We start from the raw sequence: 13,719 nt of genomic DNA on the forward strand, positions 1-13,719 counted from the left end.
GAAAATTTTCTCGGCTGCGCCTCGGTTGACAATGGTTTTCTTGGGGTGAAAATTTTCAATGATACACTCAACTACATGCAATATTTATTATATAATACTGAATGTTTTATACAAATACTTATTACAGTGAACCTTGCGCGAATAAATTCTGCGCAGTCAATATTTTTTGGAATATCACCCGTCGTCAAGCAATGTTGACTGTTGCTACGCTGGAGGGCGTGGCTTCATTATTCAGCGGGTAATAGTGTTTTATAACAAATGTTTCTCGACAAATCGGATTCAACTTATTTACATGAAAGAATGTTGCATATACAGTCAAATTTAGTTATCTCGAACTGGATGGGGCAAAGAAAAACGTCGAGATATCCAAGGATTTGAGATACCCAGGGTAAAATATTTAAAGAAAAAGTAGTTGGGACAAGAATATCACTTCGACATATCCATGGTATTCGAGATATCCGTGTTCGAGATACCGATGTTCAACTGAATAATTATCATGTTTAATGTCGGGCTCTCTCTCTCTTTTTTTAAATGTTTGCTTGCCCTCTCCAAACTCGGATTAAAAAAATTGGGTAGGTACATGTAGGTAGGGGAAAATATTGATAGACCTTTTTCTTCATCAATGTTCAATTTTCAATGTAGAAAAGTGAACAAGGCATGCAGAATGCCTATAGCTAAGCTTCAGATGTATAAAAATCATATTCAATTTGTGAATTTAGTATTTAGAGTAAAGTTCTCATTATCGAAATTTTTGAAATTATGATAACACTTTTCTGAGGAAACTTTTCTTGGCTAGTTTTTTAAGTTAATGATAATGAAAATAATATTACTGTTCTGTGAATTCTTTATATATGTTGAGTCAAAAGCGGTGGTATCGTCTGTTCCCGTTTACATACCTTCCGAGGAATTTTGGGTTAAAAAGGTTAAGTGCCATTTTAATTGATATTCAAACCATTCTTCACACCGAAGGAAGATCTAACGGACATCAGTTGATTGGAAAAAATTTCCATATGTTTCAATTACTTTATCTTTGTCATCGCTTCAAGCTGGAAGTTCCGAAACTAGTTTCACTGTGACAGAAATATGTAGGCAATATGATTCGGTCACGCTGTGACCTCCGACCCCCTAATAAGTTCGTACAGAATTGAAGATATTTTCTCACATCGTCGAATATCCACGGGTGATCTCGTCTTTTACTTATCACCCGTGGGCAAACTCGCCAAAATATCGTCGTATGTAATTAATATGCTTGGGTCATTTGATCGGCTGCTGCACAGAATCGCGATGGCACATCACAGTTTATGTTACATGTACAGGGTGTTTCACAATATATGTCACACATCTAAAGGGAGAAAGAAAAATTACAACAAAAGCTACATATACATATTGTATAATTTCTCATTTGTATTGTATAATTTTCCTTTTGTATTGTATGCTTTTCCATTTGTATTGTAAAATTATACAATACAAATGGAAATTTATACAATACAAGTAGAAATTTATCCAATACAAATGGAAAATTATAGAATACAAAAAATTATACAATACAAATGAAATATTATACAATCCAAATGAAAAATTATAGAATACAAATGGAAAATTATAGAATACAAATAAACATTATACAATACAAATGAAAATTATACAATGCAAATGGAAAATTATAGAATATAAATGGAAAATTATACAATACAAATGGAAAAAATCGAATATTGCAACGTTTGACATGCCATATTATGGCAGCTTATGGTGAAGATTAAAGTTTCTAAAATGCAAGTCAAACTCTAAGGTCAAGAGATCAAAAATGCTGTTACCCAAAGAAAGGACTTAGCAGGACCTGGTAAATATGAACGCCCAAGCACCAACCATTCAAAAGTTTTGGTCAAGGTTAATGTTTTCTAAAAGTTGGTGAAACTCCAAGGTCAAGGTCAAAGGGTCAAATTTAATCGTACACAGGGTAGGACCTTGTCATAAGAAATACACATGCAAAATATAAAGCACCAACTGTTCAAAAATTATGACAAAGTTTAAAATTTTCAAAAGTAAGTCAAACTCCAAGGTCAAAATCGTTGGTATCCAAAGGAAGGTCTTGTTACATTGAATATTCATTTAAAATTTGAAAGCCCTATAGTACTAACTATTCAAAAGTTATGGACAAGGTTAAAATTTTTAAAAGTGGGTCAAATTCTAGGGTCAAAAGGTCAAAATTGTTGGTATCCAAAGAAAGGTCTTGTCACATTATAATATACATTTGAAATTTGAAAGCCCTAGAGTACTAACTGTTCAAAAGTTATGACCAAGGTTAAAGTTTTTCGAAAGTGGGCCAAATTCTAAGGTCAGGCCAAAAGGTCAAAAATGTTTAAACCCATAAAAAGGGTTTGTCACAATGAATACACATGTGAAATATGGAAGTCTAAGCACCATCTGTTCAAAAGTTATGGCCAAGGTTAAAGTTGGGTAATTTTTTTTTTTTTTTTTTTTTTTTTTTCAAAAGTGGATCAAATTCCAAGGTCAGGTCCAATATGTTATCCAAAGGAAGGTCTTGTCACAGGGACTACACATGTGAAATATGAAAGCCATAGCTCCAATCAATCAAAAGTTATGGACAAGGTTAAAGTTTGGGCGGACAAACAGACAGACGGACGGACAGGGCAAACACTATATATCCCCGAATCTTGGATTTAAACGACGATAAATCAGCGAGTTTGCCCACGGGTGATAAGTAAAAGACGAGATCGGACGATGATTTTCTCTTCAATGGGTTCATCTAAGAAAAATATTTGCAAATGTAAATTTTTCGAATTAACTACTCCGTGTGAACAGGTCATAAGTTCCAAGATGTGGGGTGGCTTGAAATGTCACCACCGTTCAAAAACATGTTTATTCAGATAAAAGGATATCCACGATCTTACAGTCATAATTTGAAATATTACAGAATGAATAAAAATAAAGGATACACGTGCAGTCATATTTACAAACACAGTGGAGACTATCAAAGAAATAAAAAATGTTGAATATACAAAGAATAAAACAAGGAAGGTTGGTCACTATTTGTAGCCTGGGCGTCAGGCAAGTTAAGGATAAATTTTTCCATGGTGCAAAACAAAGGGCTGACAGCTAGTCAACTAAATTTTGTGCAAGCTGATTTCTAGGCGCAGTGGTTAGAGCTTAGCTCTAGAGTCGCGGAGTAAAAATTTGATCCTTACCTCGCGGGTTCAAATTTCACTGCGGGACGTGAAGTCCGAAATATCTGACGTTTTCCACGATTTTGTTATTCTATGTGGCAGGAAAACGTCAGAACCGGTGCCATTATAAAAAGTGGAAATTTCGCCGCCCCCACCTAAACTCGATTTTCGATATTTGAAACAAAACAAATTTCGACAGTTTGATAAAATGTTTTCACCAGACACTTTATACTTGTATTTCAAAGGAACAATAAAAGCGATATTGCCTTTGGTTAGTACTAGAAGCATGGTACTGTTGATAAGATGCGAGTTAGACATTTTATTCGGTTTACAAGTTTCGAAAATCGACCCGAGTTGGAGGCGGCGAATTTCCACTTTTCATAATGGCGCCGGTTCTGATGTTTTCCTGGCACTTAAAATACTCAAATCGCCTGAAAACGCCAGATATTTCGAAGAACGGGGCGTGGAGATCGGTCCTTCGGATGAGACCTTATAAATCGAGGCCCCGTGTCCCGTTAAGTGCTGGCACAAGAAGGATCCCTCAATTCTCAAAGCCCTCAGTGCCGAGTACAGGTCTAAATTTGCAGCCCTCCAAATGATGGCATCTAAATATTTCTTTGGTTGTTAGTACGGGAATTAACGTTGCAATTGTTGCAGAAAAAATACATAACCCGCGTAAGCGAGTTAATTATTTTTTTTCTGCAATAACTGCAACGTCAATTCCCGTACTAACAAACAAATAAAGACATTTTATTGTTTATATCTGTATAAATAATCTGTATAAATAACCATATATCGTAAAATTAAGTACGTTAATTATTGTATCATTGATATGTATGTTATTGTATGTTTCATTGATGGAGCAGCTGCTGTTCAAGAAATCTATACAGGTGGCTTGATATTTGATAAAGGAACAGCAATGGTTTTCATAAGAAATAATGGAAATGATATTTATTGGATGTAAATATAAAGATTTTAAATGATTAAATGGAACAGACAAAAACTTCTTAAGAAGAAAAACTTGCCAGATGTATTGTTACATAATAATTCTGATACTCTCTCGCAAAACATGCAGTAGTAATGTATGTGTAAACACATTCTGCATGTCTATCATAACAATTGTTTATTGATAAAAAAATTAATGCTTCATGAAAGGGTACCTTGGTCACTCTCGTTGCTAAAATCCGTTCACAACAGAGCATACGTCATGATCTATCGGTGTTACAGAATTTGTTCACGACAGAATCTGGTCATTTCGGACCAAAATGGCAATTCAAACGAAAGTACACCATGTTGTGACGATGTGGAGAGCTCCCTTAATTTTTTTTTTTTATTTCCAAGACATGCAATAAATGGAAATTTTGACTTCAGACAGAAAGTATTTTTTCCAATAAAGACATCCACTTCAACAAAGAAAATTGCGTGCACTTTTCTTTATCATGACAATTTTTTGTCAACATTTAGTTAAATTTTCTGGTGTGATACGTATTCCTATGCATCTAATACATTGTGAATACCTTTTCTTTTAAATTTACCATGCACATCCATATTTGTTTATTTCTTATATGAAGTTTTGAAAACATTGTTATTTGTCTTCAAAATTATGATAGTATAATTATTTAAAAAGTAAATTTTAGACAATCATGCATTTAAGTACACGCTCGAATGTAAACTCCATAAAGATATTAATTTTGAATTATAAGAATTGGTATTATAAGAAGTTGTCATTTTCAGCTGTTTTTTTTTTTTTTTTTTTTTTTTTTTTTTTTTTTTTTTTTTTTTTTTGCATTTCTAATCTTCTGTGCAGTTGAAATGAAATATGGAGATAACGAACAGTGATCAAGCGCAAAGTCCATTTAAGGACATACGCAACGTAGTTTGAACTTTATTGTCTTTTTCCCTGGAGTTGAAGAGTTCCAATATTTAAAGGAACTGTGTGCTACATTTTAATGCCTATATATGCTGTTGTACATTTCTTCTAAAACAAGTTTAGATAAACAAAATATCTAGAATATATGTTTAGTAATTTTTGAATATTTTTCTTTGAAGTATACAAGAATTTTCATCAATTGATATCTTTTCAAAACCCCTGGTAATGCATGCTGATTTTTTGTCTATGAACATCTGATGGCACTATAATCTTAAATTAAGAATATCTTGAAAAATTATCAGTAGGTAAGGTACGTTGCGTATGTCCTTAAACAATACAAATCGGGAGCAGAGCAAACACAGACCTAAAACATCAGAAGTGGGATCAGGTGCCATGGAGGAGTGAGTATCCCCTGCCGACCGGTCACACCCGCCGTTGTGCTCCTTGTCATAATCGAGAAAAACGGGGGAAAAATTCGTATACAAATCAGTGTTTAAAATAATGGCCTAACAAATAGTATGAAAAACGTCAGTCAGCATTTGAAAATAATTCATGTAAGTTTACACGTCCACAACTTCCCAGCATAAATACATGTATATAACATTAATATTACATTGATTTAAATTACATCAACTTGTTTTCCTTATTTACATTATCTTGATTTAATTAAAAACCATTTGAAGAATCTTCAAATCATGTAATATATTATCCAGATGCATAAACTGTATACTGCACTTGTACTCCTGTTGTTTGAGATAAACTACTAGTACTACGGTACTAGCTTGAAAATACGGATATATATATTTAATTGTTTTGGTAAAATTTAGAAATTTATTTCAAAATTAAGGATTATCTCCCACATGTACGGAAGCGTATTAGTGCCACGTAATATTTTTTTTTAAGTTGGTACAGCTAAACTTTCGAAATCTCGAACACGGAATGTCTCGAATACCCCGGATATGTCGAAGTAAGGCCGCGGTCCCGAAGAAACTTGCTTTATAAATGATTAAAATAAACCCCTCTATGTCGAACACGGTAATGTCGAATACCCCGGTTATCTCGAAGTAAAATTGTGTTAAAATCACATGGGTTATCAGGATAATATCCTAATATACAGCTTGGCTTTTCCAACTTTAAAGTTGGTAATTCAAACTTAAAGTTGGTAATTCCAACTTTAAAGCTCATGCATAGCTCTGATTGCATAGCTCTGATCATTCGACGTATTTGGCTCCAGTCTTTGGCACTTTGGTTTATTACAAGGAATATGTTTACAAAAATCATGCAAGGTGTTTTGTACAGTCTTCACAATTTGCGGTAAACCCCCCCCCCCCCCACACACACACACACAAAAATGGTGGAAACGTTTATTACTTATCGCGCTTATACGTGGAGTTCTGTAGATAATTATTGCTTTAGTCAGGGGAACTTTTTTTTTGAAAAGCTATACATATTACTAATAGTGATTTTTAAAACAGTGCAAGGGTCCCGACACCAAAAGCTACCATCAAAATCCACCACTATAATATTTACATAATATAGTGTTGAGAAGAATTTCAAATGATATTGAAGCTACTGTACACCTTTATACGGAAGCGTATTAGGGCCGCAGCAGTATCTTTTATTAATTTGTTTTAACAAATTACTAATTTGTTATAACAGATTACTAATTTGTTATACAGATTACTAATTTGTTATAACAAATTACTAATTTGTTATAACAAATTATCAATTTGTTAAAACAAATTACTAATTTGTTAAAACAAATTACTAATTTGTTATAACAGATTACTAATTTGTTATAACAGATTACTAATTTGTTATAACAAATTACTAATTTGTTATAACAAATTATCAATTTGTTAAAACAAATTACTAATTTGTTAAAACAAATTACTAATTTGTTATAACAGATTACTAATTTGTTATAACAGATTACTAATTTGTTATAACAGATTACTAATTTGATATAACAAATTATCAATTTGATATAACAAATTAATAATTTGTTATAACAAATTAATAATTTGTTATAGCAAATTATTAATTTGTTATAACAAATTGGTAATTTGTTATAACAAATTAATAATTTTGATAAAGTGAAAGTGTATACAGATCTATGGAAGCCAGATGAGATCAGAAATCTTTTTATAAGTTGGATTTGTGAAAATAATAAATGTACAAGCTCTGCAGCTACAGCTTTTGACCAATATGTTAATCTGGATTTACATCTTTTAGCATTTAGAGTTTTCACTGTCAAACATTATTGTTATAAAGATACAATGCATTAAATTCTTTGGTCCCTATTTACTTATTCTTAGGAGCTCTATTTGAATTTTGTCCTCCTCCCCCACCAGGGCTCCGTCCTTGACTCCCATTTACCAGGTCATTGCATCCCCGTTCGTATCCTAGGAAAAAATATCTTATCAAAGACATGTTATTTGGAGAGGGAATTTTTCCCACCCTGAATCAACATGTTCATTATGTTTTTTTTCAATATGTCTTTTATTTTATTTCATTTTACCCCCCCCCCCTCCCTCTCTCTCTCGATTCATTCTATACATGTACCAAATGATTTATGCCTACTGTTCAATCCAGTTTATGTATCATGAATAAAATATATTTTAAACTAAACCGCCGTTCCTAATGCATAAACCTGAATCTGCTCCTCTGGTGAACCTCCTTGGCCCCAATTTATGCTGGGGGCAATAAAGGCAACATTGATAAAAAATGAATTTGTAGATAAATTATCATAGAAAAATTGATAAACACTCTGTAATAACCTTTTCTGAAAACGAAAATAAACAATATTCTTGAGTGGGTAGTACTTCGTAAAATTTGAATTTAGATACCTTATTAATTTTTTTCATGTATGTATGTAATATTTATAATCAAAATACGTGCCTTTTGGAAAAGCCCTCGAAGTCCCACTAAAGCCTTCATAACTTATTATTGGCTGAAAACTTTGACAGTTGTTTCTTCAAATTCATTTCTAATTTGTATCCTGGTTGTATCATATAGGACTACTCATATATTTTACAAGAAATCGTTAAGCAATATAATTTGTTATAACAATACACACAAAATATTACACATGTGTGAAGAAGGAAAAAATAGGTCTTCTCCCATTTTGACCCCTGTGTTGACATTGAAAAAAGTGTTGATTTGAATGGACGACGTTGAAATCATATTTAATTGTCCGGAACTTCGAATTTTTCTCGAAGGATCCAACATTTTGTATTTCTTCTACATAATCCCTGGGATGCAGCTATTCTTTTAATTGTCTAACAGAGAAATCTATTCCAAGGAACTGACTCAAAAAACAAACAAACAAACAAACAAACAAACAACAACAAAACAAAACAAAAATTAAAAAAAAAAACCCTGCAATTAAACAAAAATTAAAGTGCTTTAATCTAAGTTGCTAATTCATCTAAATCCACATTAACATATTGATCAAAAGCTCTCCAAAGCTTATGCTTAACGTGTTCATAAAACCGATTTAAATTAAGATTTCTGATCTGATCTGATCTGGCTTCCATAGATCTGTGTTCACCTTCATATTTTGTAAAAAATAATAATTTTTTAAATCAAATTACTAATTTGTTATAACAAATTACTAATTTGTTATAACAAATTACTAATTTGTTATATCAAATTGATAATTTGTTATATCAAATTGATAATTTGTTATATCAAATTAGTAATCTGTTATAACAAATTAGTAATCTGTTATAACAAATTAGTAATCTGTTTTAACAAATTAGTAATTTGTTTTAACAAATTGATAATTTGTTATAACAAATTAGTAATTTGTTATAACAAATTAATAATCTGTTATAACAAATTAGTAATCTGTTTTAACAAATTGATAATTTATTATAACAAATTGATAATTTGTTATAACAAATTAGTAATTTGTTTAAACAAATTAATAAAAGATACTGCTGCGGCCCTATTACGCTTCCGTACCTTTACGCCGTAGCGGCAATCTTGTTACATTTTATTTGTCTCTGTAATCGAATTTAAATAACCCGCGGTTGTAGGTAAACAGATGACTTTTGTTACGTTGGAAGGATAAATGAACACGAAAACCGGTTTTTAACGATTGAGTGAACAGGACTATTCATGCCCATACGTTGACTCCGACGACAACAAGTATTTCATTCATTTGTTTATCATTGACTCATCTCTCCAGAACCTGTTTGTGGAGGGAGTATGGCGGATAATTCCGAAAGCAAGAATGAGGAGTCGCTCGGAACTGTCTCCTGGGCGTCCGATTACCAAGTTCTAGCGGACATTAGAGATGATTCTCAATTACCATGTGTCTGTAAGCTATCAGCTGATGAGACCAAGTCATTACCTGTTGGACTGTCTATATATTGTGATCAGCCCCTCTACATGTACACGAGACGACAGAGAAAGCAGGTTCTTGGACGGACCATATACCACGATGCCAGTGGGCCGTATTACGAGGTGGGACAGACACTCATCATTCCTGATAATTTTGAAGGTAACGGTATTGATCTTATTTCGATAAGTGTATTGATGTAAAACATTCGTCCAACAGTCGACGCTCTGTAACAACGACTGCTCATAATGCTACAGAACATGATATTTTTTTATTTATATAAACATGTATAGTAATGTACTTTTACACTGAAAAAGTAATCCTTAATACCAATATTAACGGAATTTTAAACAGATTAGTATATAACTTTGTAACAACTGTTGGAGTATTTTGTATTTAAACATATTTTATTGAAACATAATCAATAGGATTGGACACAAGTTTTACCAACTTAGAAAAGTTGGTAAAATGGTACCATACTGTTGGAGTATATAAGCAGTGCAAGATTGTGTCCTTATATGATTTCTAGAAAATACATGTAGTGTAGTACAGTGTAGATGTTTTGAAATGAATTAATATGTATAAATTCCTTTTCTCAAGTAAGAGTTACATGTGTGGATAAAAATAATATATGATCCAGGCCTGTAGGAAGCAATTTCAGTTGGGGAGGTGCGGGGGCCAAATCATTTTCAGTTTGAGGGAACTACCAAGCAGATATTCCTGGACAAGCAAAAAAAAATCATCAAACTTTATCGAGGGGTACAGGCATAAAGTAGTTATGTTTTCTGTAGTATACTATATGCAAATTTATGGGGGAGGGGGGGGGGGAAGCCCCGTGCCTCCCGGTCCCTACAGCTATGTGATCAACGATATCAAAGAATAAGAAAATGTATGTTCATCCCCTTTCTTGCATATAGCGTATCAGTCCCGTAGCAATAACAGTGGGGAGGGGCGAGCTATCAGAATATTTGAAAAACAAAAAAAAAACGTAGAATTTTTCCCGCATAAGGAAAAAGTGGAAGAACTAAAAAAAATTCAATTCAGATTGAGAGAGAAAAAAAATTAAGCCAACTATAGAATTTCAGATCTAGTCTGAAACCACAGATGTAGACGATTTAAATACAAAATTAAATTTTAATATACATAAAAATCTAGCAAGCATGTAATTTTCTGGTTCAAAGTTCAATTGATTTATTTTTATTTAGGTTGGTTTGAAATAGTCCCAGCAGACTTTGGCAAATCGAAGGTATTTTCCTCAGTAGGGGACGTGTCAAAGGTAATGCCAAGAAAAATCTTCACGCGAACACCAATAACCGGAATACGAATAGTGGAAGAAAATGGGCAACAAACATTCAAGGAAAGAAAAATTCCGGCGGGTTCGATTCTTTTAGTTGACAGCACACTCTCAGCCAAGTGGGAGACTCGAGCAGAAAAGAGTGTTCGAAAGAAGAGAATGGAAGAATGGACCACAATTGAAATTCCATACTTAAAATGTACGGATACAGATCAAAAAGAGGTCCTTCTGCCTTTTACAACAAAGGGTCGGTTCAGTAGCGTGTATGAAAAAGATGCCAATAATGACAGAAGTATATACAGAATAAAAGACCTTTTATCGGACTTCGATATGCCAACAATAGTTCGTCTAGTTTATGGCAAGGCTCCGGTTGTTCCGTGTATTTTTACGGGAATGATAGCTCTGAGAGAGACGGTCTCCGAGGATTTGATCATTGCCAGTACAACCACGAACAAGAGAAACGTTTTAATAGAAATTCCGATTTCTTCGCCATGTGTTCTATGTTTTCCTGAAAATGAAGAACCATTAAAGGGTTTGAAAACATTTGAAGACGCCCAGAAACTTTGTGAAAAATATGCTTTGTCATTTTCATCGCTTATAAAATTATCGTCAGAACTGGACACACATCATATGAAAGTGCAATACAATCCCAAAAAGTCAAAGGTCAAAGATTCGGGCTTGAAAACTTTGGATTTAATAACAAACATTAGTTTAGCAGACGAGGAGCCCTCGGACAGGTTTATGGAGTCGGATAGTGACTCCATTCACAGCACAGACCAATCAATGCCGACACGCGGAATATTCAAATTGTTAGAATTAACTGAGCTTAAACGAAAGTCAACAGACTGCTAATTTTAAAAACAGTATTCTGTTTAATTGTTATTGAATTGTTTGCCTTTCCCCCGAAAATTAATCACAGGTTATTTGAATATCCATGTTCAATTAATATAATCGTGCGCATACAAAACGAGGCGAACTACATGTACTTTGCCTGTAATGCTTTTAACATACGTCACTCGTCAGCATTTCAAAAGTTAGGTCAGAACCTCTGATATCAAAATTATCAATTATACAATTTAAATTTTATAAAATATTTGAATTAAACAATGCAAAATCGTGCGACCTTCGATTTAAAACTGTTAAGAATACTGTAAGTCGTTTTAATTCCACGGTGTTAAAATTTCACGATTTCTCAAAAAGTATCAATCGCGATGGTTTTAATTTCACTTTGCAAGAAATTAATTTAAATTTTGTATAAGCATCTATTCAATGTAGGTTTCATATGATAGCAGGAGAACAAAGTTTATACATTTTTTCAACATACTTTTGCAGATATAATGAAAAAGGCAACATAAGATTAACTTTTGTTTTTAGCCTGTAGAATTTGACACATATCTCAAAATTCACATCACTGGCCCCAACTTTTTATTTCATTTTTTTGACATTTTTTGTACGACATTTTTTTTTACCGCTCAGCACTGTAAATTCATAAAAAGTTTGATGAAAGAAATTATTAAAATACTGAAATTGATTGCATGGAATTGTGGAAGCGAAAGAATTCTGTGAAGGTCTCACACGAAAATGCACAGATTTCAGTTCAATTATCCTTTGATTTTACACATTATAGAGCTCGCTTCGCGCCGCTCACTATTAAAAAGTAAGCCGAATAAGCATTTCATATGGCAAGTTCATGAAACGTAACAAAAAATTATGCTTACATCTGATAAAATATAATTGAGGTAAAGGTCAAATTTAATATACTTTTGCGTAATAATATGCACACTGACCCCCTATTTTCGTTCCAGTTTTGAGTTAATATCTAAAATATACTTCTCAAAAAAAACTTGATAAAGGATTGAAATACCTTAAATGTTATTTGACATGGTTAATGTCAAAAGAGAACCCTTAAATATATATACTTTGTGATACCGGTATATGTTTTTGTGTACTAAAGAAGTTTTCTAGATATATGCAAGATTTTTTTCATAATCCACTATTTTTTTCGTATGGAAAAGTTCGTTTGAATTTTTGTTTGTTTGTTTGTTTTTTTTTTTTAATGTTTTGGGGTTTTTTTTGGGGGGGGGGGGTGTTTTTGGGTTTTTTTTTTTTAGTGTTTGTTTGTTTGTTTGTTTTTTTTTTTTGGTGTTTTTCTTGCGCAGTAGTGGGGGAAAGGGGGTGTAGCTAGGAGAAAGGAGATGTGTGAACAAGGCGTGCAGAATGCCTATAGCTTCAGATATATAAAAATCAAATTCAATTTGTGAATTTAATATTTAGAGTTAAAGTTCTCATAATTGAAATTAATGAAATAATGATAAAACTTTTCTGAGGAAATTTTTCTCGGAAAAAAATTATTCTGTTATTAAAAAATGATGTGGTATTCGTTGGGTTCAAACCCTAGCAATAAAAATCCTTAATATCATTTTACTTTGAGACTTAATTACGCGCTAACCGCTACGCAACTCTTGATGAGCAGTGGCATTTAAATCGTGTTTGTGATATGACCCTTGACTAAATGGATTTCAAGAATTTCCAGGAAAAATGCGAATGTTGTGTCATTAAAGTGTAATTTGTTTTTGTTAACCAAAAAATGTATATTTTTTACGCAAACTTTGATGATAAACTTTCAAAAAAATTAAGCAAATACCCACCCATATTGAAAAATTTTGTTATAGTATGAGAAAATGATACTTTTTGCCCTCTTTAGTGTGTATGCTATATTTCAATCTTTGTGAGATTTTTGCAAATTCTGGAGATTTTACATAAAGTATACTTTAATGTTTGATGAAATATCAAAGAAAATTTTGTTGCAATTGATATTTTAATTTTTCATCTTCGTGCTTGTTGCACTACAATGTATAAGCATTTAGCTCGCCTTGTTCACCCATCTTCTTTATTCTTTTTTTTCTTTTAAGGTATTCCATCCCTAATAGCCTCAGATTCAATAAATTTGAATACATAACAGATGTGTACGGGTAGAATACTCGGTATATTTAGACATAATTCCCATTTATTTCTATTAGCG

The 13,719-nt window shown here is 32.6% G+C and overlaps 1 protein-coding gene across 1 annotated transcript; it reads left to right on the top strand.

Annotated features, from left to right (window-relative positions):
- Positions 1-9,156: 9,156 nt before the first annotated feature.
- On the top strand, positions 9,157-12,001 carry LOC133177018 (uncharacterized). Its single transcript, XM_061312098.1, has 2 exons — positions 9,157-9,565; positions 10,609-12,001. Exons 1-2 carry the CDS (start codon positions 9,271-9,273, stop codon positions 11,547-11,549), a joined length of 1,236 nt encoding a protein of 411 aa, XP_061168082.1. The 5' UTR covers positions 9,157-9,270; the 3' UTR covers positions 11,550-12,001.
- Positions 12,002-13,719: the final 1,718 nt, after the last annotated feature.

Source organism: Saccostrea echinata, unplaced genomic scaffold, assembly GCF_033153115.1.
Source record: "Saccostrea echinata isolate AGI-Se365-2 ecotype Australia unplaced genomic scaffold, CSIRO_AGI_Sech_v1 ptg000086l, whole genome shotgun sequence".
Taxonomy (NCBI): domain Eukaryota; kingdom Metazoa; phylum Mollusca; class Bivalvia; order Ostreida; family Ostreidae; genus Saccostrea; species Saccostrea echinata.

Excerpts from the sequence above, each read along its gene's own strand:
- LOC133177018 (XM_061312098.1), top strand. The coding sequence starts at position 9,271 with ATGGCGGATAATTCCGAAAGCAAGAATGAGGAGTCGCTCGGAACTGTC. Across the intron at positions 9,566-10,608 it reads CATTCCTGATAATTTTGAAG|GTTGGTTTGAAATAGTCCCA; the intron begins GTAACGGTATTG and ends ATTTTTATTTAG.